The sequence below is a fragment of the Akanthomyces muscarius genome (assembly GCF_028009165.1).
Source record: "Akanthomyces muscarius strain Ve6 chromosome Unknown contig_16, whole genome shotgun sequence".
Lineage (NCBI taxonomy): Eukaryota > Fungi > Ascomycota > Sordariomycetes > Hypocreales > Cordycipitaceae > Akanthomyces > Akanthomyces muscarius.
Window position 1 is genome coordinate 395,324 of NW_026611617.1, and position 25,575 is coordinate 420,898.

Below are 25,575 nucleotides of genomic sequence, written 5' to 3' on the forward strand. Positions count from 1 at the left end.
GCCCTTACTCAAGCGGCGCACCGACACCAATCGTCAACGTCTTGGGATTCGGATCATTCAGGAAGCCAGACTGATCCACGCCCTTGCTCGCGCCGACATCATCGTAGGGGAAGGCGTACCCGCGGCCCTCGACCGCCGTCGCGTGGCAGACGCGCGCGTAGTGGTTCGTCACGGCGTTCTGGTAGTACTTGGCCACGTCCTCGCCCTCGGGCTGGTTGTTGTTGATGAGCAGCGTGGAGCGGTTGAGCGCGGCGGCGAGGCGCGCGCCAATGTTGAGCGACTCGTCCGTCGCGCCTTCACCGTGCGCAAAGGGGCCCGAGTTGCACGAGAAGATGTCGCCGGCCGAGGGCTTGCCAAACGTGCCGCCGGCGCCAAAGTCGAGCTGCCCGGCGGCGTTGACGCGGCCCTTGACGTCGCCCCACGTGAACTGCGTGTTGACGGTGAGGTCCTCGCTCGTGTACTTTTGCCACACGGCGTTGACGTAGTCGTCGTAGTAGCCCTGCAGGAAGCCCGGGATCATGACGGCGCCCGAGTTGGGGCTCAGCGCGCGCAGCAGCTGGCCCGCCGACGACTTGACGACGAGCTTGTCCCAGCCGGCGCCGTCCTTGGCGCCCTGCTCGGCGAGCCCCGCGCAGACCTTTTCCAGGCCGTCGGCGGGCAGGCCGGCGACGCTGGTGACGCTGCCGCCGGCGTTTTCGAGGCGCAGGCTCACGGGCAGGCTGACAAAGTCGACGTAGGACACGTTGACGTAGAGCTGGCTGCGGTTAAAGGTGAACTCGGCGAAGCCCCAGTCGAGGTCGTAGTTTGCGTCGGCGGCGTTGAGCGCCGACGGCTCGACGAGCGCGGGGCCCGGGTTGACGAAGAAGGTCAGCGGCTTGTCCTTGGAGAACCAGACGCGGCCGCCCGAGACGTACGGGATGGTGACGGTGCGCGAGGTGCCCGGGCTGCCCACGCTGATGGCGCAGTCGGCGCCGAGCGGCGCGAGCGTCTGCGTGGGACTGGCCGGGTGGTACGCCGTCTGGCCGTCGGCCGACAGCACAAAGAGCCCGTCGTCCGAGGTGCCGGTGATGTGCGCGTACAGAGCGCCCGCGTTGGTGCTGTTGCGCAGCACAATCTGCAAGGTTCCAGACATGATGACGGGGTGCGATTTGCTATATATCGTTTGCTGGTTCCGATGTTGCTTGCCTTTGGCGGCGTTTTCTTCTCGGGATTCAGACGACGGAAGCTGCGGGAGCGGGAGAAGATTCTGCAAATGTGTAGAATGCGCGATAAAAAAAAAAGTGACTGATCAGTTGTTTTATCGCACTCGAGATGAGAGAGAGAGCTAGCTTTTACACCCAATGGTGAATCTCTTGGCGGGGAACCGATGTGGGGGAAAGCAGTGTATGATGGGATGATGTTGGTAGAGAAAATCTCAGATCACGGCATCGGGCCGCATCCATGCCCTTTAAATAAGCATTCAAGCAGAGCAAAGGGGTCCATCGTCGCCGCTCGCTGATGCCCACACGCAGGATCCTTGGCGTGGACTGAACACCTGAATGGTCCTTCTCCCGCGTGTGCGCGATACTCGAGAACCCGCGCTCGTCGTCGATCGCTCCCGTGCCTGATATCCACATGCTCCGCCATTGTTTGTAGCTGTCATCTTGGCCTGGCTGGCCCGGCTTTAGCAAACCTTGTGCAGATGTTCGTGTAAACTTTGCTCCAAGCATCACTGCTGCTGCAGAGAAATGACGCCGTGCCTGAAAGTGGGCTGCCGCCGATCGTACAGCGTCCACGCAGTCACGTCGCGTCAGATGATCACGACGTCGCAGTCAACTCGTCGAGTGTCACTTGACGCACACCGTTACATCGTCAAAACTCAGTATATTATCGTCACCCATTGAAGCACATCGTTGCCTTGAATAAATACACACCCGAAAGCTAGTTTCCCTCGTGTTGTCCTGCTTGTCCCGCACAAGTGACAGGTAGCCCGTAGCAGGCACCATCTCATCCCAAAAGTCGCGCGCATGCTAGACATTCAGTATTCCCACATCGCGTGCTCCTAATCAGCCCTTATAAACACTAAGCCAGTCAACAGAAAGATCAAAGACCCTAGCCTGGGTATGATGGCAGCCGCCAAACTTTTGTCACCGTCCCCCGGCGTGTGATTTGGGTTGAAGAACTGGCCGCCATCGGTCGCATCATCGGCTGTCCCGTTGAGCACTGAACACGCGTCAACCCGCTTCGACGCGCAGCCCGTTACCCAATCATGCTCTCGTCTGATGTCTGACGAGTTGAAGTATGCCTTGACGTAGCTGACAATAATCGTGGCATCCTCCTGCGGTGGTCCACCCGACCACTTTGCGTTGCCGTTGCTCCAGTGTTGGAGGATGAGATGCCCTGCGCTGTCCGGGATGCTGACTCCATCCATCTGTGCCAACAACTTGCTGTCTGCGTAAAAGGATACTTTACCTGGCAAGTAATCGAATCGATATTCGTGGAACGCTGCAGTCGGGTCAAAATCGAGATTTACCGTCTTGTATGTCGAAGTACCGCTGGCATCATAGCCCCTCGCAGCCGAATCTTTGGATTGTATCACGAGATTTACCGGAAACGTGCTGTTCTCCGAGTGATATTCCGTGGACAAAAATTCCATGTCGATCTCTTGGGTGTCGTTGAAATACTAGCCATCAGATGTTCGCTTTAGCTACACTGCAGCCACTGCTGTCGCATGAGGAGGTTTCTTACCCAGAAGAAGGCTGCGCATGTGCCTTTTACAGGTGTCAGCTTCATGCCTGCTCTAAACGAGCCCCAGAGCAGATCCCGACGAGCACTATCCATCTCGGCGACGGACACGGCATCGTTGACAATGGTGGCACCAACCGACAGCTCCACACCAGCCTGCTTTCCAGAAGCGCCTTTGTTTGCTGCGCCTGATCCAACAATAACGTTTTTCGGCGTGAAAAGCTTGGAGTATCTTCCGCGTCCTGCTTCTGCAGAGACGTTAAACTCTTGTCGCCGCCAGTCTTTAGCTGCGGTGATGGATTTCAGCTTGGTGAAATCCGTTTCGATGGCCTCGGTGAAGAGCCAATTGTCGCCGTTTGCGCTGCCAACTTGGTAGCCGCAAGCACATGCTGCTGCCGATACTCTGCAGACCCAGAAGATGACGAATGCTATGACCGAGCCTTGCAGCCCGATGCGTCCAGGATGCGGCCGCATAGCTATTCCTTGCGCGCAGCGATGCGTCAACGTGGTCGTTGTCGACAATGCGCAGCAAACAGTGTCAGAAGTTGTCTCGTATCTGGTAGAGGTCTGTCTTGTAGGATGAGAGGCGAACATGGAGTTGGAGAGTTTGAAATTGTCCGCAATCCCGTCAGTCGGTGCAAATCCTTTCGAGTGCGCGGAAACAAAGCAGGTTCGCACCTGCCTTTGTGTGCCACGTTGCACAGAGCTTTCATCACCTCCGCAATATGCAAGACGCCACTGCGACTTGCAATCTGCGCCGACCACATCACAATTGAAACAAGAGCTATTTTGACAGAGAAGGTATTATTGATTCAATGTAGTACTAAATATATCTATACACGAGCAACGGGCTAGTCGATCCGAAGAGGAATCGCGCCGGAAGAGGCAGGACTCAACATCGAGGTAGCTTCCAAGGCTCTCGCGTTGTTCAAGCCCGTTGACACAACTAGAGTTAAGGAAAGACGATAATAAGAAGTTTGAAAAAAGAAATGACAATGACAACGTGCTAACAAACTTGCACAAGGAGAGTAGTATGACAATGAAAAGCAAGAGCAGCAAATGCATCGAAAATGGAGTCAAGGAAATGAAAAAAGGCAAATCGCCGCGATTTGGCACAACAGGCTCTGGCAAAACCAAAAGAGAGAAACACAAAAAAAAGACAACAGGTAGTAGAACAGGAGAGGAAATTGCTCGGCATTCCCATCATGGACCAGCCAATCAGTCTGCTGCCTTTGCAGAAATTAGTAGTCAGGATGCCATTTTCCTCTGCGTGCTCCGGTATATCATTTCAAACCCTTCCCCGTTCGTAACCCAGTGTACCTGTGGTCCCACGATATTATGCCCAAGAAACCATAAGTTGACAAAAAGAAACTGGCCAATTTAAGCAAACGACATATTGCCTGCTCTGCCTCAGGCGTCGTAGACAATAGAAATGGAGATGAGACCAATGGAATTTCCAACAGAAAGCAGATCAAAGTGAAAAAAAGAAGAAAAAAAATCGACAAGACGCAAGCGGACCGACTCCATTCCCAGTCAAAAATTCCAAAGTAGACGCCGAAACCAGAATGATTAGCCTAATGACAAAGGCGGATAGGAAAAGTACTGAAGAAGCTGAGAGGTATATGCAAAGGAAACGGGTTAAAACCCTCAATGAAACAGTAGGAAAAATTCGTTCAGTCGTCGCAGTTTTAGTACACGCTATCCTCATCCGCTCCTTGCGAGATCATCGAAGGAGTGGAAACGCTTGAGGAAGCTTCGCGATCGTCGACGTAGCCGACGAGCGCTTGGGAGTGAAGCTTGAAGGATTCGCCCATGAGACGGGTGATTCCCCAGACCACGACTTCGTCGAGCATGGAGCCCCAAAGCCGAGCGACAATTGAGCTGAGTTGGGACATGTAACTCTCATCCAGGTCCTTGACGAAGAGCTGTCTTACTTTGTTGTACATGGCCAGTTCTTCCTGCGTCGCTGGCTCTTCGTCATGTTCCAGACGATAGAGCCAAAGCGAGAGAATGATCATAAGGTCAAGCCCACACAACGGATGCTCTACGCTCCAATTGGTAGGTGAGGTGCGGGCAACCCATCGAACGCCCTGTAAAACGGCCGTTTCGATGCAGCTATAGCATTCCTCGATAACCTTGATCAGCTCACTCGATCGCTTCACGCGATCGCGAGCACGAGACATGGCAGCACCAACTTCATAAGGATCGTGATAGCGGAGAGCTTCTTGAACACCCTTCAGGTCGACCTCAAGGCGAGCACGAGCGTTTCTGTACATGGCCTTGGCGTTGAAAATCAGCGGGTGTCCCTTGTGGGGAGCGCTGAGAGGAACGTTGACCGTCTCAGGCTCACAGCGCTCCAGAGACTTGTCCCAAGTTTCAAGAGCCAGGCGCAGCTTGTACTCAGTGACAACGTCCTGCAGTGCTTCGGGGCTTCGTTTGTGGTACCAGACCTCCAGAAACAGAGCGTTGATCATGACACGAGTGGCAAATGCGCTGTATTGCAGAGTCTCGCCTTGGAAAAGGTTGTCGTGGGCCTCGAGGAACGTGATGGCAGGAGGACCCTTGAGATGATCTTGCGAGGCGCTCTCATCGTTGACTTGGGCGTTCCAGAGGGCTTCGGTGGACGGAAGCTGAAGGTCCTCAAACTCGTTGAAGCTGATGGCAGGAGTGTGATTGTACGTCAACGTCAGCAGACCAAAGAAGATGTAGACTGCGTAGTACGTGCGACGGCAGCCTTCATCCTCAACCCATTCGGCGCGCGTAGGCTTGGCATTGCCGCGGGCCTCTTGACGTAGCTTGAGCTCATAGCGATTGCCGGCGACCATGTTGGCGAGCAGACTCTTGATCGAGCACGCCCATTCGAGTCCCTTGGGGTCACCGCTCCAGCTAGCGAAGATCATGTTCAGCAGCGAGCTTTGCATGGTCCAAAGCGGGCACTTGCGAGAGCTGAAATTTTCCTTATTTTGCAGGAACTGGTTGACGAGCACCTTGGAGCCGATGTGCAGCATGTAGGCCTGGTCTTGGTCAAAGGCGTACAGAGCTCCGATACTCAGAACAGCAAGGAGTAGAGGAGGCGAGATCTGTGCGGGGTTGAAAGATGCCGGATGCAAGAAGGGCAGGTGGTGATGAAACAGGCCAAAGTACGTCGACAGGTAGCGGTTCAGTGAGCCGAGGCCAGGTAGGCGGAAGCCTTCGGGGATGGCGTTTTCGCGATCATGACTGTGAATGATGTCGAGAATAGCGTTACGCTCGTCATCGCCGGAGAACTGAGGAGCTCTGAAGCCAGCCTGGGCCGAGTCAAAGGCAGGACTCATCGGGGTGCCGGCATCGGAATGGGAGGCGGATCTCAGCATGGACTGAATGGCTGGGACGAAGCCGTGAGAATTTTGACTTCCGATGGGGGGCAACTGGTTGGGATGCGGCTGCAGAGTGGCGCCACTAGCAAAAGAGCGCTGCGAATCGAAGGAGCCGGCAACACTAGGCGTGATGGGATGGGTCTTGGGGTCCGCGCCAGGCTGCGACATGAAGTTTTCCCACTGAACCTGGGGCAAGGCAATGGCGCCAGACGGGTACGTGACTGCTGGCTCCATAGCAGCCGAGGTGCGAGGCGAGTAGGACATGGATTGGCTGTCGTCGTAGGGCGAGTCATCGCTGCGCATGGCAGCAGTGGCCTTGTGATGCAAGTCGGCGACAAGCATGGCGGCGGCCTCGACATCAAAGATGCTATCCGGGCCACCATCCATTTGCTCCAAGGTGGAGGCATCGAGGGCTGCGAGAGATGCCTTGGGTGTGCCATCAATACCACGGGTCTTGGGACCAGCACGTCGCTTTCCGTCGCTGTGCAAAGGGACACCACCGTCTTTGGCGTGGACAGTTCGGTCATGGCGAAGAAGCAAGTCGCGGCGGACAAAGGTGCTTCTACACTTCATGCATTTGAAGGGACGTTCTTTGGTGTCTGGAGGGCAGTGTTAGCATTCACATCATGGACGGAAAATTTGACAGGGGCGGGCGCGGAGAATTGGATTGACGGGAGAGTCGGGGTTTTGGCGGTTTCTCTCGAACTGTTCTTCTCGTCTCCATCGAAGCAGCAAATTGGGCGTGGGCAAGGTTGTAAGGGAAGATGATTGGGGAATCGACGTACGTGATCGCTCGTGGCGGCTTCTGTGTTCACTTCTGCTAAAGGCTCGGTTGCAGAATTGGCATTTGTATTTGCGTTCAGGTGCGAGGGAAGTCTTTCGGGACGACGTTGATGCCGCCTGGGGCGGCAAAACGGCAACGCTTGCTCCAGGCATATTAGGCGATGCGTCTCGGAATCGGTGTCGAGTTGGTGTTGGTGGTGGTGGTGGTGAAGGATGGATCAGCAGTGTGAGCGGTTGTCGAAAAAGCACTGTCTGTAAGGGCGGAAAGAGGTTCGTGGACCTGCAGAACGATGGTTGAATATCGTCTGGATGCGGGTTGGGCTATCAACTCCTAGCCTCGCTCGCGCGCGCGCTCCCGTGGGGTTTAAAGTGTGACAACGGTGGTCTTGATCGTAGAACTGGTCATTTGGGAGGAAGATATTCTGGTCATGGAAGTGCTATGTGATTTGGGTATATTCGGGGGTCTGGAGTGTGAGGCGGCAAAGGGCCTCTGGAAAAGAATCAAGGCGAAAGCCTGGTCGAGGTGGTCAAACGCGAAAGGGGCGAGAGACCTTGGTGGGAGTTTGGTGAGTTGAGTTGGTGATGTACGTGGGAGGGAGGAGATGGGGGAGCAGCGGAGGAGAAGTAGTAGAAAGTTTGAGGGGGGAGGGGGGAGACAAACGGGGGGAACGCCAGCAACCAGGCGGGGGCCAAGAGGCTTGGGAAAAAAGCGAGCGAGCAACGAGTGGAGGGGGCGAGGAATCGCGGCGCGCAGAGAAAAAAAAAAGACAGAGAGGGAGGGAGGAAGAGGGGGGGGCAACAGTGGGAAACGAGGGGTGGGTGGGCAGGATAACACAGCACCGGACCACCGAAAGGCCGCTGGAAAGGCCACTAATTGAAAGGAGAAGCCACTGGGAGACCGCTGGAACGAAGCAAAAGGCCGCCGGTGCGTTGACTTGGGCCGTTTGGGCTGAGCTGGCTGGGCTGGGTCAGTCATCTCAGTGAGTGGTCAAGGTTCAAGTCTGGTGGGTGGCACAAGTACCGGAGCTTCCGTCTGGAGGTACCTACCCCTCAATACGGGGGGCTTGCTTAAGGCGTCCTGGGCGGTCCACAGGGGGCTGTCAGGCTGGCGGTACCTGGGGAGCGGTGTCTCGTCAGGCGCATGCTCGGGCAAAACGCGCTGGAGGAGCATGTACTTATGGCCTCAGGCGGGCACGCAGCAAGGCATCAGGGGGGTACATGGCCCGGTACCTCTAGGTGTTGCATCAGCAGCAGGTAAATGGCCAATGCAAATAGGTACAGTGGCTCACTGGCTACGAGCGGGGCAGTCAGCGGGCGAGGGCGAGGGGGCGGCGCCGGCCCGTCCTGGTGCGTGCTGTGTAATAAGCAAGCACCTACCTCCTCCTACCAATACTTACAGCACATCAGTAGTCTGTCAACAGTGGACTCTGGCACGGAAAAGACACTGTTACGGGTACCAGTAATAAGAATGATGGGCTCCGCACCCCACCCACACCAGCTCGGCCTGCGCTTTCCTCACTGGGCTGTACCTCCCCAGGCCTGCCCCCCCCCCGTCCCCCTCTTGGGCTCTCCGGCCCACTGCTCATGACAAACTTGGCGAGACGTGATTGTCGGCGCCACCAAGTCGGGTAGCGTGTTCGTCCCGCCGCCCTAGCAGGCATGAAGAGTCGCTACTTTTCCTGAGCTATCCCTACTCCGTTCCTACTGCTGGCTGTGTGGGCTTGCTGGCATCATTACTCTTACCTGTACTCAGTATAGTGGTACGAGCGCGCCGGCATGCCGTCCCGTCACGAACAATAGGTATTGTGCCGGGCCCCTCTCCTCTTCATCTCCCCCTTGTCACACGCTGGCTGGTGCGTCTGCACTGGTACTGGTAGCTTCCGCTGGCGTAGCCTTAGGCTAGCTTAAGTCTCTGCTTGGCTCTAAAGGCGGCCTTGGATTTAGAGGGGAATGGAGGATGAGGGGGGATGAGGAAGAGGGGGAGGTGGGAGGGGAAAGAAGGTGGCTGGTGTCGTGCCTGTGCACTCGCTCAACCACAACTCTCTCAGTAAGCCCATCCGCTGGCAGAATTACCCAGGGGCTGGGATAGGTACTTTCCTGTCTACCAGTAGCACCTGTTATTAACGTTACCAGTAAGTTAGTTGCTCTGTCGCATCAGGTGTCCTCAGGCCCAGTCACACTCACGAGAAGCTCCCCCCAGCATCACGATCCTCTCGCATCGAGCAAGTCTTTTGTTGCAGAAGAAGCGGTCGCTGCAGAGAACACGGTAACCCGCAACCTGGTTAAACACCCCTGGCCCTGTCCATGGAGGTTGCATCTTGCTAGAGAGGCTTTTGTGCCGATGCAGCAAGCTTTCCTCTTCGTCACCGCCATGTAGGTAAGCTCTTGTCGATTTCGCGACAGGGCTTCGATCCCGCGGGCAGCAGGCGGCCGGCATGCAGAGCCAGAACATGAGCAAACCCCCCTGGAACCACAGCTTGTCATGGTCCATGGAACTGGCTCGACCCAAGACATTGCAAGTCATAGCTAGGTACACATCACATTACAGCGCGTTTTCAGGGCTACTAGCTTGTGCTCAGTAGGTTACCTTAGGTAGGTACTTTGCTGGTTCCAATGCTGCCGACGCGGCCGCTGTGCATGAGATCCACCGCGGCGGGGCATTTTATAGCGGCTTTTGGGCGCCGCGCCCTCTGGAGCTTGTGCAGCCGAGCTGCCACGCTCGCACGCCCAGGTAACGTACCTATAGCACTAGACTCGCCGAGCAGCCTGTCGCCTGCAAACTGAAGGCCGACTTTGGTTGACCGCTTGATTCTATTTTTCATGTTACAGAGTGTAATGAAGAATGCGGTCAAGAGTGAGGAGCGAATGGCGGGCTCCGGGCTCGACTGGGTTCTTGCAGAAGCCTACGGGACGTGTACCTAGCAACGACGCGCAGATGCTACCACTTTACGGCATTGACGATGGTGTGTCGGCTAACACGATGGTGGTGGCTGCGACAAACCACTACCAGCACCAAGAAAGAGGAGCGCCAATCTCCCAGAACCAGTTGTCAATGCTGGGTCGACAACTATTTGCACGACTAGTATCCCCTCGCCGCAAAGTACTGCGCCCCAGGTCCGTGTCTGGCCCTGTTTCACACGGCTCGCTGCTTTGCCAATAGACGGTCACTGTTCCGCTCTCCGTAACACGGTCTCGCCGCTATTAGTTGCAGGCCAGGCACTGTCATGCCAATTAATGAAGCACAAGCTATTTACAGCGACACCTGCTAATTTCGCAGGATTCCCCAAAGAGGACCGTCGAGTGGGACGGCGCAAGGCGGGAGATCAGCTTCCTTTTCCTTTCTTTTCCCAGTCCATAATACTGGTATTAGCATGACACCACCAGTAGTAGTGTGCGAGTATTAGCTTTCTGGCAAAAGCGAATAAAAATATCCTAAAATTATACATGCCCTCCTTGATGTCACAGCCCAGATGCTCGGACCGTCCCTTGGACAATGAGGCCCCGGTGGCCCGTCCCGTTTCCACGCGAGTCATCGTGGGCTATCCCTTGCACACAGGCCAAGTTTGCCCCTGACTTTTGTTCCCCAAGTCATTCTCGAAAGATACAGAGAAGAAAATGGTGGCAAGGGCCGGCCGGGCTGCCTTGCTATTGTCAGCGATAGCAGTAAGCGCTGACAATGCAAGCGCGGACCCTTTGTCATTGAAAACGTGCTCCATCTACAGTCTCGTAAGAAGATGAAGAAGAAGAAAGCGCAAGCCTATTGTTGGAATCGCGAGATATTGGCATCGTTTCTTTGGTATATAGCTGTGCAAGTACGAGGCGGCTGAGCGTTCCAGAGGCCGAGCACACAAGAGCTCTAGGGAACACATGTCGGCGGCTCCGCCAGGCGCGCCTTGCTTGTCTCTCTCGGACGCGTCCAAAGAGGGCCGTTCATCTTCTTGTACCTCTTATTCTGGGACAGCTTTTGCTGTGAATGATGCAAGTCCCGAGGATTCCGAGTCCGCGGAAGTGGAATCTTGGGGGGGGGGGGGGGGGGGGGGGGCTCCATTCGAGTGACACAATCGCGACATTCATCAGCAAAAACGCATTTTGGACGCGACAATGCCAGATTCGGTCTCGGTGGCCCAGGCAGGCTGCCCTTCTCTCCCGAGACACTCGTCGCGGAGGCCGAATCGTGACAGACGGACGGCCACACACACACGCACACGGCCACACACACACACTGCCACCTGCGCATAGTCACCGGCCGATGCACCACGGGACCTCGAACTGCCAACGCATGCGTCGGCAGCATCGCCCAAGCATCAAAGTACACGCAAACTCCACAGCCTGACGATGAATTCAGCCCAGGCTGGTAATAGCTTGGAGGGGGAAGCTGCCCCGCGGGGTGGATAGGGACGGCGGTTTCTATTTAGTGTTGCCCACACACCCAGCTGGCTGGGCGACCAAGCACCGAGGTCCTCTTCTTGCTGCAAATGTACTGGTGTCATGGACTCTAAATTGATTGCGACTACTAAGTACTCCGTAGAGAGAGGGAGAGAGAAAAGACACGAGGCGTCGCCTCCACTGCGAAGCGGAGAGTGGGCTCCCCTGAACGGTAATAAGGCATTAGCAGCTCCAGCTATGCAGGCAGGCTTGCATTGGGGCCCGCAGCCTGCGTCGTCGTTGCTGGGCTTCTCTATTTTTGTCGCTTGAGGCGGTCAGGGACGCACAAGGCAAGAGAATGGGGCTTCCTCGTCTTTTGAAAGGACAGGGAGGAATAGACGCCATCGACATGAAAGAAAAGCAAAAAAAAAAGAAAGAAAAAAAAAGCCTCTCTCTGCCTCTGCCCTTCCGGGCACCGCTACCGAAGAAAGCTGTGGTGGCTGACGCTGTCTGACCACTGAGGCGCGAACAAGGGGCAAACAACACAAGCACGAATGCTTAGGAACTCGGCGCCCATTTCATCATGCGCCACCGCAAATCGGTAATCACCGTGTGCTTCCACTTGGAATCTCTTTTCTTCCAAGGCATCACAGGCCGGCCCTGTCTGCTTCGTTTTGGGGGCAGAGCTATCGAGCTGGCTAGCTCGACCTTGAATAGCGGCTCACCGTACGGAAACCCATCGACCCATGCACAAAGTTGACTAAAAAAGGAGTCGAGGGCCAGCCGGGGAGCATGAGTCTAGCGGGACCGCGGGAGGCTTCCGAGCAGACTAGAGCAGCCAGGTTCAAGGATACGCTCGCCCCATGAGGAGTCCTTTTTTTTTTTTTTTTTTTTTTTCCTTTTGGTCTCGTTCGTTTTCTCGCGATGCGCGAGGCGCAAGAGCCTGGCGGCGTTGCAGAGAGACGTGCCGGGAGCCAGACTGGCGGTCTCGAGAGGGGCGATCCAGAGCGCAACAGGGCTGACACCTGCTCGAGATTTACAAGGTGAGAATTTTCATAATCATTTTCGGTAATTTGATTTATGCGTGTTGTGGAAGAAAACGTGGGTTTTAAAATGCGCCACCGCCTTGAAGGACAGGCGGCGTACAAGAAACGCCAGATATTGCCTAGCCGCCACGCTCTCACTCTTGCCATTGATTGAGAATTCTTCTTCGTGGGAACCTGCATGTGTTTTTCCTATTTCATTTTTCTTCCCAAGGTACAGGTTAGGTGGTGACGTGTTGGCGTGGTAAGCTCGTCGCCGTTATTGGCTGGCTGCGGTGTGTTGAGATCGGAAGATGGTGAGACACATGCAGACGAGATAGAGCTGGACACGGCACGATAAAAAAGGAATACGGTGGACGCCACAGGGGAGAAAAGAAAAGACGAAAAGGGGACATGGAAAAAAGCAAGGAGGGATGTGCAGGCAGAGGCAGAGGTGGTGATGGGATCATCCTTCTTGGTGGTGCGGGAACGTGGCTATGGCCCGACACTGGATGCCATCTTTGGAACAAAAGAAAGTTTTTTTTATACTATTATTTTTTTGCGCCAAACTCGGCTGGGACTGCAATCGGCCTTTGGAGGTGGCAGTTTGAAGTTTCCTTTTGCAACATCGTGAGTCGCTCGCTTGGGGAATCCGACCGTCAGAGCGCATCGCCAACGGACTTGTCGTTTAGCTGGTCCATGTTGAACGATGCACCCTTTTACGCCCGTCGGCGACTGCAGTCGGTTTTTGTGCCTTCTTGACCTTGACTTTCGCGTAGTGGTGGCTGCAGTAAATAGCTCCTCAAGCCCGCGCTTACGATAGCAAGGTCATATGAATTTTCAACAATCTAGTTGTCATGCTCGCGATCCCATCTCGTGCGGCTTTGGGGTCAGTCCGCCTCGGTTGGCCGTTGGAGCGCGAGCGGACCGCAAGTGCAGGCAAAACACGTGCCGCGAGCTGGGGAGCGGAAAGGGCCCGGGGACGTTGGAGTCAGCACTCCATGTGCGCAGTATTACTGGTAATTTAGTTGCTGGTGCTCTGGCAATTCGGCTACCTACTGGTACAACGCCTACGGATGCCCAGGTAAAGAAAAGTACCTTGTATCAGTAAAATAGCTGTCTCGGTACAGAGTACTTTTGGTAGGCACGGTAGATGAATATGATGGGACCGGGCACTGAGGCTTCTCTTGCGGGCGGCCTGTGCTGCTGGCTGCTAGCTGCTGGCTGCTGGCTGCTACGTATTGCCGTGACACAAATGTTGAATATGCCTACGACGGGCAGAAAAGCCAGGCCGTCGCAATGCACGAACCTCGCGTGGCCTAAAGTAGCTTTTGCGTCGAGCCGGTGCATCAGCAGCAACCCCACCATGTCCGTCTCCAGCGGCCAGTTTGGGAACCGGCCAGAGCAGAAGCAGCTGTAGTTGGGGTGACCGCGAGATGTAGTAAGTTAGTGGACTGACTAGTTTGCAAGTATGCATGCATGCATGTCTGCACGTCTGCATGTCTGCAGGTGTGTGTGCTGGTGCGCCGCACGAGGCTGTTTATGATGGGGAGAGCTGACCGATGGCTGTAAAGCCTACATGCACGACAGACAGCATGCGTGAGACTGGACATGTCGAGGTTACTTGGATGCATGAGCCCATCCGTCTTCCAAGCTGTATTGTAGAGAATGTGGCTTGTCGGAGGATGAGGACGAGTAGCAACGATGACATTGCTTATATCTGCCGATGGAAACAAAGCGAGATAGTCGAAACGAGTCGATGCAGGTTAGCATTTGTCTCAAACTCTCGAGTCTACCTAATTAGTCAGGTAGGGAGGGGGCTTGACAGTCGTTGCAGCGGCTTTTACAGCGGGCAGCACCACCAACAGCCGATGCAACGGACCCCCTCGCTAGGTACATACCTAAGTAGGTACCTAGGCAGGTAACTTGCCAGTGCCAGTACCTAAACCCGCAGAGACAATGTAGGTACCTGTCCCACCAGTTGCCAATACAATCGCTACCTTCCTTGTCTGCGCGCGCACCAACCCCGTCTCCCCGCGGCGACACTACCTACCTAGATTCCCACGTACATCGCCTGTATCCAAATAACCACTGCAGACAAACTCAGTTGCATCAACCATTCGAACCGTTGGCAAGGCATCTTTTCGTATGCCTTGACGTTGCCTCGTTTCTCCCTTTCAATACTGATACACACTGGCTGTCGATTCAGGCCGTTGATTCGCTTGCTCCCACCAAACCAGAGAGGAAGAAAAGCCCTGCCAACTAGTGACCCCCCTCCCCCCTCCTCTCCTCTTGTTCGAAAGCCCCTCCCCACACCACACCGCAATACTACCGCCGACCGTTGTCAGCCATACCATACCTACTCCGTACGCAAAGTCGTTTTGCCAGGAGTCAGTCAAACCAAGTGGCACGGCCGTCACCCCTCTCTCGACTCAGGAAACCTCCAGCCGCCCCGGCTTTGAAATACCAAATATCCTCCGCCATCAGCATCTCACGCCCACTGGCGCTGTTCTATCGAATCTACCATCTCCCTCGACTCCCGGCCTTTTCCTTTCCTGTTTGCTCGCCCAAGCCACGCCTGCGCGAAAAACGCCAGCCAAAATTGGTCTGAGAGGGGCACGCTCCTCCCCTGTCGCCCTCTATAGCCTCGCCGCAACCACACACGGCTCTCGACCAACTCGTACTCGCCTGCATGCTCTCGCGACGATGACATGGGCATCTCGTCCTCGCCTTGTACCTCAATAAAACTGCAGCGGGCACGAGAGCTGCCGTGCGGCTCCATCTGCGATAACACCATCTACCTGTAGCCTCTACCGACCAACCAACATTTCTTTTCCACCCACCCTCACGTCCGCGGACGCGTTACTGTGCTTCACAGCAAGAAGTTGCTTTTTTTAATACGCCAAACATCGATACCCATTATCCTTCACAGCCATGGATGGCACTGTTGGCAGCACGCCGCCTGGCATCATGTACGTTCGCGCCCTGTACGACTATGAAGCCGACGACAGGACCAGCTTGAGCTTTCACGAAGGCGACGTTATCCAAGTCATTACCCAGCTCGAAAGCGGCTGGTGGGACGGCGTTATCAACGGCGTCCGCGGCTGGTTCCCCAGCAATTACTGTCAAATCATCACCGGCCCTGAAGACCTGGTCGAACAGGGCCACAATGGCCGTGTCGAACATGGCGACGACGAAAACGAAGACGATGTCTACGACGAGAGTTTTGAGCATCCGGATGATGAGTCCGAAGGCGACGCGCCCGGTGCCTTGCCGCTCGAGGGAACCGACTCCGGTGACAAGTCGAGAGCCGACTTTTGGATTCCCCAGGCGACTCCCGATGGCCGACTCTTTTACTACAACATGATGACGGGTGATCGCAGCATGGAGTTGCCGCTGGAATCCCCGGGCTCTATAAACGAAACTGGGCCCAGAGATCGCATGAATGCTTCCATGCCTGACAAGACGCGCCCCCCTGCCGAGATGATGGCCAGGGGCCTTAATCAAGACGAAGACGACGACTCAGCAGCGTCCGCTTCAGAAGCAGAGGGCGATGGCATGTTTGGCTCTCGCAGACCCGTATGTTCCTTTGCTGATTTGTCTTTGCGCATGCTAATCATGATAGAATCGTCAACGGATCTCGTTCGCTGGAGCCCTCTCACCATCCAACTCTATGGACTCCATCAGCGGAGCCTCGCCAAATCGGAGAAGAAGAAACGACAGCGCCGCCAACGGCTTCTCAAATGGCCCTCACCAGCCGCCGAATATCGCCTCCGCCACTTCCTTTACCAGCACAACATATAACCTTCCTACCACGACTACCGTTCCGCGATCTTTCTTTGATGACGGGTCGACGCCCGCGCTCAGCTGGAGTCTGCTGGTCTCCAACATGAAGCGCGCAATTGACCGCTACCGAGACGCCATTACCGCCAACAGTCGCTCGGAATATGTAGCTCGGGCCGAAGATATTTCAGATCATTTGCGACTGCTCCTTGCTGCAGGCTCTGGCACGACCGACAACCACTCTGGCCAGCCATCCATCATTTCGACAAACAAGGCGCTCTACCCCCACTTTCGCGACATGATGTCCAAATTTTCCAAGCTGGTCATCTCGTCGCACATTGCCGCAGCAGACTGGCCCAATGCCGAATCGGTCCAAAAATGTCTCCAGGAAGCGGACGGCGTTCTCCTGGGCGTCTTTAGCTACGTCGAGGTCGCGCGACAACAGCGTGGCGAAGAGATCCCGAGACTATTTCCCGGTTTTGTCATTGGCAGCACGGCAGGTGGAAGCTGGCAAAACAACGGTCTGGGCCCTCGCGACCCCATAACGTCAAACTTCCTAGAGGACGATGAAGGTGCTGTCGAACCGACTGCCGTCCTGGACGGCAGATTGCTTGAGCGGTTGGACGAAATGAAGCGTATGCTTATATCAAGTCTGCGTGAGCTCGACAAGACGCTCGGTAAACCCGAGAATATCGTCACGCCGTATCGACACGAGGTCATTAGCAACAACGTCTGTCTGGCAGGAGGCAAGGTTGTCGAAATCTTCCGACCCTGGATCGCCACCGTTGAGTCTGCCGATCTCTCCTCCTTAGGCGACAGTTTCCAAACGCCTGAGCTCGCCGAGTTTAGCACCTCCAAGCAGAGCTTGTACGACAACATTGCGGACTTGCTGTTATCTTGCCAGGCACTCGCCGGCCCCTTGGCCGACGAGTGGTCAGAGGTTCGAGGAGAAGCACTGGAAAACAGGCTTGAATACGTGCAAACATGCGCCAGGGCACTCGAGACCAACTCGGCCCACGTTGGCTACTCGCTACAGCTGCTGTCAGAGCAGGTACAGTCGAATCTGCAATTCCAGCCGCTCAAGAAGCAGGAATCGCGGTCGCGGGATCCAGCACCCCGCACACAGCTGCAGCGCGGTGAATCAATGCCGTATGAGCGCCCGCATCAGCGATCTGAGTCGAGAACGGCGCCTGCCCGACCCCCGCTCATAACTACCCAGTCTTTCAGCGAGGGCGAACCGCCGCCTGGCGCTCTGCGAAAGGGAGACTATTCCAAAGTCAAAAAGATTTTCGGCGAAGACCCTTCACCTCAGACCATGCAGGCAGATGACACGCCAGACTTTTTACGCCTCGACCACGAAAACGATGTTTCATGGGATACAAAGTCTCCTCAACCCGCTGTCAGGGGTGGCTCTCTACTGGCGCTTGTTGAACAGCTTACAAGACACGACAAGCTCGACTCATCTTTTAACAACACCTTTCTGCTCACATACAAGTCTTTCACGTCGGCTCGAGAGCTGTTTGAATTGCTAGTGAAACGTTTCGCGATTCAACCACCTGAAGGTCTCTCGCAACCGGATTTCGAGACTTGGCGCGACAGAAAGCAAAAGCTTATTCGATTTCGCGTGGTCAATATTCTAAAGAGTTGGTTTGACAGCTTCTGGATGGAAGAGTACAACGATGAGTCTAAGCAGTTGATCCGAGATGTATACGATTTCGCAAGAGATACAGTCAAATCAACAGAAACCCCAGGTTCTGGGCCGCTGATGGCTGTGCTTGATCAGAGACTGAGCGGCAAGGACGCAAACGCGAGGCGCATGATCCAGACTCTGAATCAGAGCACGCCTTCACCGATTATGCCTAAGAACATGAAGAAGCTGAAATTCTTAGACATTGATGTGGTTGAGTTCGCTCGTCAGCTCACCATCATCGAGTCGAGACTCTACGGCAAGATCAAGGCAACCGAGTGTTTAAACAAGACGTGGCAGAAAAAGGTTGGCGAGGGTGAAGCTGAGCCTGCCCCGAACGTCAAGGCACTGATTCTGCACTCCAATTCAATGACCAATTGGGTGGCGGAAATGATCCTGGCGCAAATGGACGTCAAGAAGCGAGTCGTGGTGATTAAGCACTTTGTCTCGGTAGCTGACGTAAGTGTACGTATTCTAGTGCATGCGAGGAAGCTAACATGGATTTAGAAATGCCGAACACTGAACAACTTTTCTAATATGACGTCAATCATCTCGGCGCTTAGCACGGCGCCGATTGCGCGTCTGAAGCGAACGTGGGACCAGGTGCCGCAGCGGACGCAGATGGTGCTGGAGACGATGCGTAAGCTGATGGCGAGCACGAAAAACTTTGGCGAGTATCGCGAGGCGCTGCACGCGGCGAACCCGCCGTGCATTCCGTTTTTCGGGGTATACTTGACCGATTTGACATTTATCGAAGACGGCATCCCGTCGATTATCAAGAAGACGAACTTGATTAACTTTGCGAAGCGAGCCAAGACGGCCGAAGTGATTCGCGACATTCAGCAGTACCAAAACGTGGGGTACTCGCTGCAGCCAGTGCCTGAGCTACAGGACTACGTCATCAGCAACCTGCAAGCGGCGGGCGATGTCCACGAAATGTACGACAAGAGTCTGCAGGTCGAGCCGCGCGAGCGTGAGGATGAGAAAATCGTGAGGTTCGTAAGACCCGCTTACCTAGGACGTGTAAAAGACGACGACGAAAGAGGAAAATAGACGGCGAACCAAGAGAAGTTTTGTTCTTTTGCTGACTTGTGTTTCTTTTGTGCGGATAGAGTGCTGGCTGAGTCTGGATTCCTATGAGAATCATGACTTGGACTGCCCTTTTTTGAGGGGGATAGATTTTTTTACTATACTTACGCAACGTTTATTTACGACCCGCGACGAAAACCCCGAGCGACGTTTTCCCTTTTGAACAAGACCTTTTTTGGGAAGAGAGAACATGTACAGATGGCCCGCGGCCCCCCAACCAACCCCACGCCATCGAGCCGAGCGAGGAAGACGAACCAATGACGATGGCGACTGGGAAACGTACTCGAGACGGACCAGGGGAATTGAAGAAGGTTTAATGGAGCTGCTGGCTCTCATTGGTATAAACGATGACATGCCTGCACCCGCCCGTGGTCGTACGATGTGGACATGGTGGGTGAAGTCGGTGTGATTTATGTGGGGGACACGGGAACGGAGATTATGATGATGAGGAGGAGGGGGGTGTTGGTTGTGTGGTTGTGTGTGTGTGTGTGCGTATATCTCAATATTCATGGATCATGTAGGGGTAAACATGTGGAAAGCCCATTTAGTTTGGCGTTTATTTATTTTTATTCAAGTCAAGATTCTCCATCCCTCGTACTTTCTGTCCTAGCAGATACGGGAGTCTTTGGGATTCTGAAAGGAGTCTTGGATTTGGCCTCGATTCTCATGTAGCTATCTTTGTTGTGAACAGGGACGATTTGAGATTGTCAAATCTGGAAACCTTGGCATGTATTTTCTCACGGGGGACGAGGTTCCCTCTCGCACTTGTCATGACAGATGGCGGGAGTCTTGTCTATTCTGAATGGAGCTTGAACCAGTATCAAAGTACAGTTTTATTTTATTTTGCCAATGGAGTCAATGTTGGAAACCTCGTGCAATGTGCTGTTGATTTGATAGATGGTTTGGGAAAAAAAGAGAGAAAATATTCAATTCATGTTAAAAGTCATTAATCAGCGCAACTCATCCGAGTCGTCCACTCCATCAGATGCCCCATCAACCCTTTCGATACAGGATATCATATTATATGTATTTCATCGCCGGCTTAGTGCTTGTGCAGCTTCTCCTTGATCTTTTCCACAAGACCATGCTTCTCCTTCTCCTTGCCTTCTCCGCTACCACTGCCGTGCGTCTTGTGGTCACCACTGCTGCTGGTGCTGCTCTCCTTGCCCTTGCTGCTTGCCGTCGGGGCGATGCCCTTTTGCTCCATGAGGCGGTCCGCCTCACGACCCGCACCCGGCTTGGTGGCGTCAAAGTCACCGCCGTCGGCCTGCAGACCGCTGGACTTGACGTACTGCTCGCCAGTGCCCTGCTCCTCGCTCTGGTCGGCGGGAAGGCCGCTGTCGTTGCTGTTGTCCTTGGAGTCGGTAGCCTTGGTGCCCGAGGACGCGGATCCGGAGCCGTGAGAGCCGGCGTCGCCGCCGTGCTCGCGCGCGACGCTGGAGAGATCGCGGGGACCGGGGCCGGAGACGCCAACGGAAGGCTCGTCCTCGGCGGAGGGCTTCTCGGAGGGCTTGCTCTTGCTGTCAATGTTGCGGCTCGCGGCGTCGTCGGCGCGGTGGACATCTGGGTTGGTGAGGTTGTCACCGGTAGCGTTGAGGTTCTGGTTGGAAGTGTTACGGTCGTTGTTGCTGTCTAGGCCGGAGGTGCTGCGAGTGTTGTCTAGACCAGAGCTGCGAGTGTTGTCTAGACCAGAGCTGCGAGTGTTGTCCAGACCAGAGCTGCGAGTGTTGTCTAGACCAGAGCTGCGAGTGTTGTCCAGACCAGAGCTGCGGGTGTCATCTAGGCCAGAACTGCGGGTATTGTCGAGACCAGAGCTGCGAGTGTTGTCGAGACCAGAGCTGCGCGTGTTGTCGAGACCAGAGCTGCGCGTGTCCTCCAAGCCGGAGCTGCGAGTGTTGTCCAGGCCAGACGTGCCGCGGCCACTGCCGCCCATGTCCCCGCCCGGCGAGGTGAAGCCGCTGTCAGTAGTGCGGTTCGTCGACGTGGTGATACCGCCGACGTTGTCGTCCCGAGCGCCGAGGCCGGGCGCCGACATGTCGTGCTGGGGACGTGTGAAGCCGTCGTCGGCGGTGGCATTGGTGGCGGTGGTGATGTTGCCGGTGTTTTGGCCCTTGGAGACGCCGTCAAAGTCGTCGCCCGAGGTGGTGTAGGCGCCGGGTACGGATCTGACGTCACTTTGGCGGAGACGCTCCTGGTCGTTGGCCTCTGGATGGCGTGTTAGTCGTCTTCATCCCGAGGTGAGGAGGAAGAGGAGAAGGGAGCAATGGAAGCTCCATGGTTCACGTACCTAGGTTGCCAGCGTCGTAGGGCTCGCCCTTGGCGACGTCGCCTTGGGTGCCGGAGATGGGCTCCTGGTTGGAGGAGTCGCCAAACGCGTACTTTGCAGCGGTGGAAGCCATCTGAGAAATGGTTTCCATTGTATTTCTTGAGCTGTGAGAGGCTGTTTTGTATGTGTAAGAACGAGATCAAAGGTTGCGTAGCGGGGTGAGGGGTGAAGCTGGGCGAGCGGACCTACCTTGTCGTTGTAAGTGGGCTGACTACCTTGGTCGTGGGTGAGTTTTGCGTGAAGGTTTATTGCGGGAGGGGGGTATCTGGGAAAGAATGATGTTGTTTGAAGACGGTACGTTTTCCGGGAGGAAGGAGGAATGGGAAGAGTGTAGGATGTATGGATGTCTATTAATACTGGCAACTACGGAGCTTGCGGGGACGCAGGACAACGAAGGGTGAGGATGAGCTCTCTGACGTAGTGGCCGTAGGACATGCAGAAGAGGAATGGGCAAAGGCTACTAGCAACGTGGTGGGCGAGTGCGTCAGCGGGAATACAGGTGCTTGGTTGGTGATTGGGAGGATTACGGATTACTGGTAGAGGACCAGAGGATCAGAGGCGGACGATGCCGTGGCATGGTGAGGCTGTTGACTGGTGGCGGGGGAAACCGGTTTTTTGGGGAAAGTGTGGCGGTGGTGGTGGAGGGGGTGCAGAGGGGTGCGGAAGCTTGTTTCAGCTGGTGATGGCTGGTAAATGTGTGGACTGGAAAAGGGAAATGTGCGTTGGTGATGATCCGGGCGGGTTCACGTCATGATGGCGTAGTGGCAGGTAGGGTAGTGCAGGTGTTGGTGCTGGGGGAATACTGGTAGATTAGACTCGGCCGTGGGTTGCCGGCCGGGCTGTTTGTGGTCGATGAAGAATCAAGATGGACAAGACGCGACACCCGTAGCACGCATTCTCGTCCTTGTCAAGCTTGTCAAATTCGTACGCTTGTCAAATTGTCAGACTTGTGTAAAGCTTGTCACGAAGCGTTACAACCTGACAACGCGAGCTGGTTGGTATCGGCGATGGCGTGCATGCATGTTAAAATGGGCGTTTATCGTTGGGACGTGGCCAGCTCGGCACGGGCGCCGACGTCATACACTTGGAGGCGGGGATTGCTGGATGAAGGAAAGGCTCCTTTTGCCTGGGTGTTTGGGTGCTTGGCCCTTGGCTTCTATGCGGAGAGAGGCGGAGGTGGGTGGGTGGGGGATCATGGTACCGGTTGGAGGGCCCGGTTGGAGGGCCCGGTTGGAGGGCCTGGTTGGAGACCCCGGTTGGAGAGAACACGAGGGGATGATGACGAGATGGGCTAGACGCAAGCTATTGTTCTGCCAGTACAGAGCAAGGCAATTGGGAACATAGGGAAGGGGGTAGGAGACAAACGGGAGGGTCGAGACTGGGCGATACCCCGGGGATGGACGACGGACGATGGACGGCTGCCAATGTCTGGGCGATGCTGGGCGATGCTAGCTGGACCATGTCGGTGGGGAATCGTGTGGCTCAGTGCGAGTATTTTACATCGCCAGCGGCGACGTTATCCAACGTTGATGAATAGCCAGGGCGGTCACAATGGAAAAAGTCAGAGTGCGCGTACTCAGTTCTCCTTGTACAGTGAGCGAGGTGTTTCCCCCAGACGGTGGCCAAGTTTCGTCTCCCTCTCGGACACGGAAAAATGTCGAGGTGCAATTTCTACCGCAGAGAGAAGAAAAATGGCACATGTCAATTTCAATGGCCACGCAAAGGCCTTGGCCATCGAATAAAAAAGCTCTGGCTGCGAGATGCTACTTACTACAAATGACTGACCAACGTTACCTGGGTACTCTCTGTGAGACGCACACCTGTCTGGCTAGGTACATGTGCGAAATGAGCGACAAGAGAATAACGGATTTCTGTACTTTGCCTGTCTGTCGGCAGCAGCTAGTTTCATGTCCATTATGTATATTTTGGCTTAGGCTTAGGTGGTCGTACAGATCGCGTCTTTTCGCTGGCGGCCACTCTGACTTTGTTGGCGCTGCTGGCTGCCTAGGTAGGTACCAAGGAACCGGTAACGTATTTAACTGGGATAGTTACGCACCTAGTTAACGCCAGGTTATTGACCTAAACTGGCGTCCTTGACCACTTACACGGCCGCTCTGCATGTCGACGACCTGTTTTTATTTTTATTCATTTTTATTTTTATTTTTATTTTTTATTTCTAGGGGTTATTGACTTTTGCAATAAATTAAAAACACCATGCGTATTTCTTCCCTTTTCCTCTCCGTACAGCTTAGCTAGATGCCCTTCCAATGACCATCCTTTGCCATCTGTTCTACAGTCCCAGTGGCAACTCTGGTCATCTGCCCGTCTCTGCCTGCCGAGCCATCTCAACCACTAACAGCGCCGCACCTCACCACATGGCAGCCCACGCACTCTGCCACGAAAAGTATACATCAACACCGACGGCAACGGCAGCCCGCGTAAACTGACTACATGCACCACCAACCCGACTTCCATTTCTATCCTGCTCTCTCGATTCATCGAACCTGACCCTGCCAGCCAACCATTTCGTCCGGCTAGCCTACTTACCCTCCATCCTCACGCGCCAGTGAGCATGACGCGGCGCTACCCTTGCTAAGCAGGTAGACGGCCCTCGACAACTCTCACATCCGACGACAGCTCTCAGCTTTGCAAACCACATCCGCCTCCATCCTCTAGTCATCCTTCTCCGGCATGATATACGCCCTCGCCCGCTGCGACTTGATCCAGCCACCATGACGAGACCAGCTCTTCTCTTCCTGCCGCTACTCCTCCTCCAACCCGCCCACGCGCTGCCCGTCTGGCTGCGTCTAAGCTGGCCCTGGTCGCCGACGACGCCTGACAACAGCACACTCCCCTCGCAGCCGCAACCAACTCCAGAGATCGCCCGCCGACGCGGACAGCCCGCCGATGGCTTCGACTTTCCGCACCGGCGAGGCTTCCCCTCGACCGGCTTCGTCGCCCTCGGCGACTCGTACTCTGCCGGCATCGGCACCGGCCTCAACGGCTCCGAAGTCGACTGCCGGCTCGGCAGCCACGCCTATCCCGTCCTCATCCGCAACGACATGATGTCTGCCCAGAGCGACCCCGACCGCAACGCCACCTCCAGCTTCCAGCACCTGTCGTGCACGGGGTCCACCATTGACGACGTCCTCGCCGGCGGCGCCCGCTCCCAGATTGACCTCTTCAACACCACCGACTCGGCCGACTTTGCCCTCCTCTCCATCGGCGGCAACGACCTGGGCTTCTTTGACATTATGAACAGCTGCATCTTCCGCTTCTACTCCTTCTACTCGGGCACCTGCGAGGCCGCGCTGCAGCGCTCCGAGCAGCAGATTGCCGGCCCCGAGTTTGACCAGCGCCTGCGCCTGCTCATCATGGAGATCCTCGACCGCGTGCACTGGGAGAAGCGGCCCTGGTTCACTATTACCGTCACCGGCTACGCCCGCTTCTTCAATGCCGACACGGACGAGTGCGACGACTACTCGCTCGGCATGTGGTGGCGCGGGCCGAAGCTCAAGCGGGACCTGCGCCGGAAGATGAACCGCATGGTCGTCCGCGTGAACCGGCGCATCGAGCAGGCCGTCCGTGTCATCAACGGCGCGTTTACGGAGCCGAGGGTCCTGTTTGTCGACTACGACGACGCGTTTGAGGGGCATCGCTTTTGCGAGCCCCAGGTGGTTGAGCCGGACTACCTGCGCAACGAGACCTGGTTCTTCCTGGTTGGGGGCCAGGACAATGACGGCTCGACCATGCCTCATGTGCCGCTGCCTCCGAACTCGACCCTTGAAGATCCGTGGCAGCTGCTGCAGGGTGGCGAGGCGGCTGCGCTGAACTCCATGTGGTATGTTCCTACATATTACGGCAAGACCTTTCATCCGGTATGTCAGTTTTCCATCTCTCTGTTTTATCCCATCTTTCGTTTTGTTTTCGGGCTGACTAACACCGTCTAGCGGACAAAGGGCCACATGGCTATCCGCGACCGAGTCTACCAGACTTGGCGAGAAACCGACATTTTAGCTACGCAACCATCATTTGAAGAATTATAAATTGACCACAATGATTGCGACGGAACAAATATAGCTCTAGTTTACTCCTTTTTTTTCTTCCTTTTTTTTTTCTTTCTTGTTTTAGCGCAGCATAGCAAGATATACCAGTCAATCGCTTTTTATTAAATGCTTCATTTCGCATTGGCTGGTGCTTAATTAAGCGCCGTCAATGGCGGCGCCCAAGCGGACACTTACAGTGGTCACTTATTACAGTGGTCTCTTACAGCGGTCACTTACAGCGGCCACTGCAATAATCAACGCTCCGCCGAATGCGGCCGGACTAACTTTGATGCACCGCTCCCCTGCACTCACTCTCCACGGCTGGTGCCTGTCCGCATCGAGCATCACGCGGCCCGCGATACAGTCATTGTTCGACCACGCCGCATCTGCCTGC

The 25,575-nt window shown here is 55.3% G+C and overlaps 6 protein-coding genes across 6 annotated transcripts; 2 read left to right on the forward strand and 4 right to left on the reverse strand.

The window, feature by feature from the left end:
- Nucleotides 1–4: 4 nt before the first annotated feature.
- LMH87_008152 (uncharacterized protein) lies at nt 5–3,198 on the reverse strand (the record flags this gene model as incomplete). Its single annotated transcript, XM_056195084.1, has 4 exons — nt 5–1,246; nt 1,914–2,009; nt 2,243–2,662; nt 2,728–3,198. 4 exons carry the CDS (start codon nt 3,196–3,198, stop codon nt 5–7), a joined length of 2,229 nt encoding a protein of 742 aa, XP_056057243.1.
- A 1,214-nt stretch (nt 3,199–4,412) lies between these two features.
- Nucleotides 4,413–7,016, reverse strand: LMH87_008153 (uncharacterized protein; the record flags this gene model as incomplete). The annotated part of the gene is made up of 2 exons (XM_056195095.1): nt 4,413–6,679; nt 6,866–7,016. The coding sequence occupies 2 exons, from the start codon at nt 7,014–7,016 to the stop codon at nt 4,413–4,415; spliced, it is 2,418 nt and encodes an 805-aa protein (XP_056057244.1).
- A 717-nt stretch (nt 7,017–7,733) lies between these two features.
- Nucleotides 7,734–8,034, reverse strand: LMH87_008154 (uncharacterized protein; the record flags this gene model as incomplete). Its single annotated transcript, XM_056195106.1, has 2 exons — nt 7,734–7,826; nt 7,885–8,034. 2 exons carry the CDS (start codon nt 8,032–8,034, stop codon nt 7,734–7,736), a joined length of 243 nt encoding a protein of 80 aa, XP_056057245.1.
- Nucleotides 8,035–15,184: 7,150 nt separating this feature from the next.
- On the forward strand, nt 15,185–18,860 carry LMH87_008155 (uncharacterized protein; the record flags this gene model as incomplete). Its single annotated transcript, XM_056195117.1, has 4 exons — nt 15,185–15,829; nt 15,876–18,179; nt 18,228–18,715; nt 18,833–18,860. 4 exons carry the CDS (start codon nt 15,185–15,187, stop codon nt 18,858–18,860), a joined length of 3,465 nt encoding a protein of 1,154 aa, XP_056057246.1.
- Nucleotides 18,861–19,851: 991 nt separating this feature from the next.
- LMH87_008156 (uncharacterized protein) lies at nt 19,852–21,712 on the reverse strand (the record flags this gene model as incomplete). Its single annotated transcript, XM_056195129.1, has 5 exons — nt 19,852–21,014; nt 21,097–21,249; nt 21,325–21,342; nt 21,528–21,595; nt 21,663–21,712. 5 exons carry the CDS (start codon nt 21,710–21,712, stop codon nt 19,852–19,854), a joined length of 1,452 nt encoding a protein of 483 aa, XP_056057247.1.
- Nucleotides 21,713–23,867: 2,155 nt separating this feature from the next.
- LMH87_008157 (uncharacterized protein) lies at nt 23,868–25,181 on the forward strand (the record flags this gene model as incomplete). The annotated part of the gene is made up of 2 exons (XM_056195140.1): nt 23,868–25,013; nt 25,086–25,181. 2 exons carry the CDS (start codon nt 23,868–23,870, stop codon nt 25,179–25,181), a joined length of 1,242 nt encoding a protein of 413 aa, XP_056057248.1.
- Between the last annotated feature and the right edge of the window lie 394 nt (nt 25,182–25,575).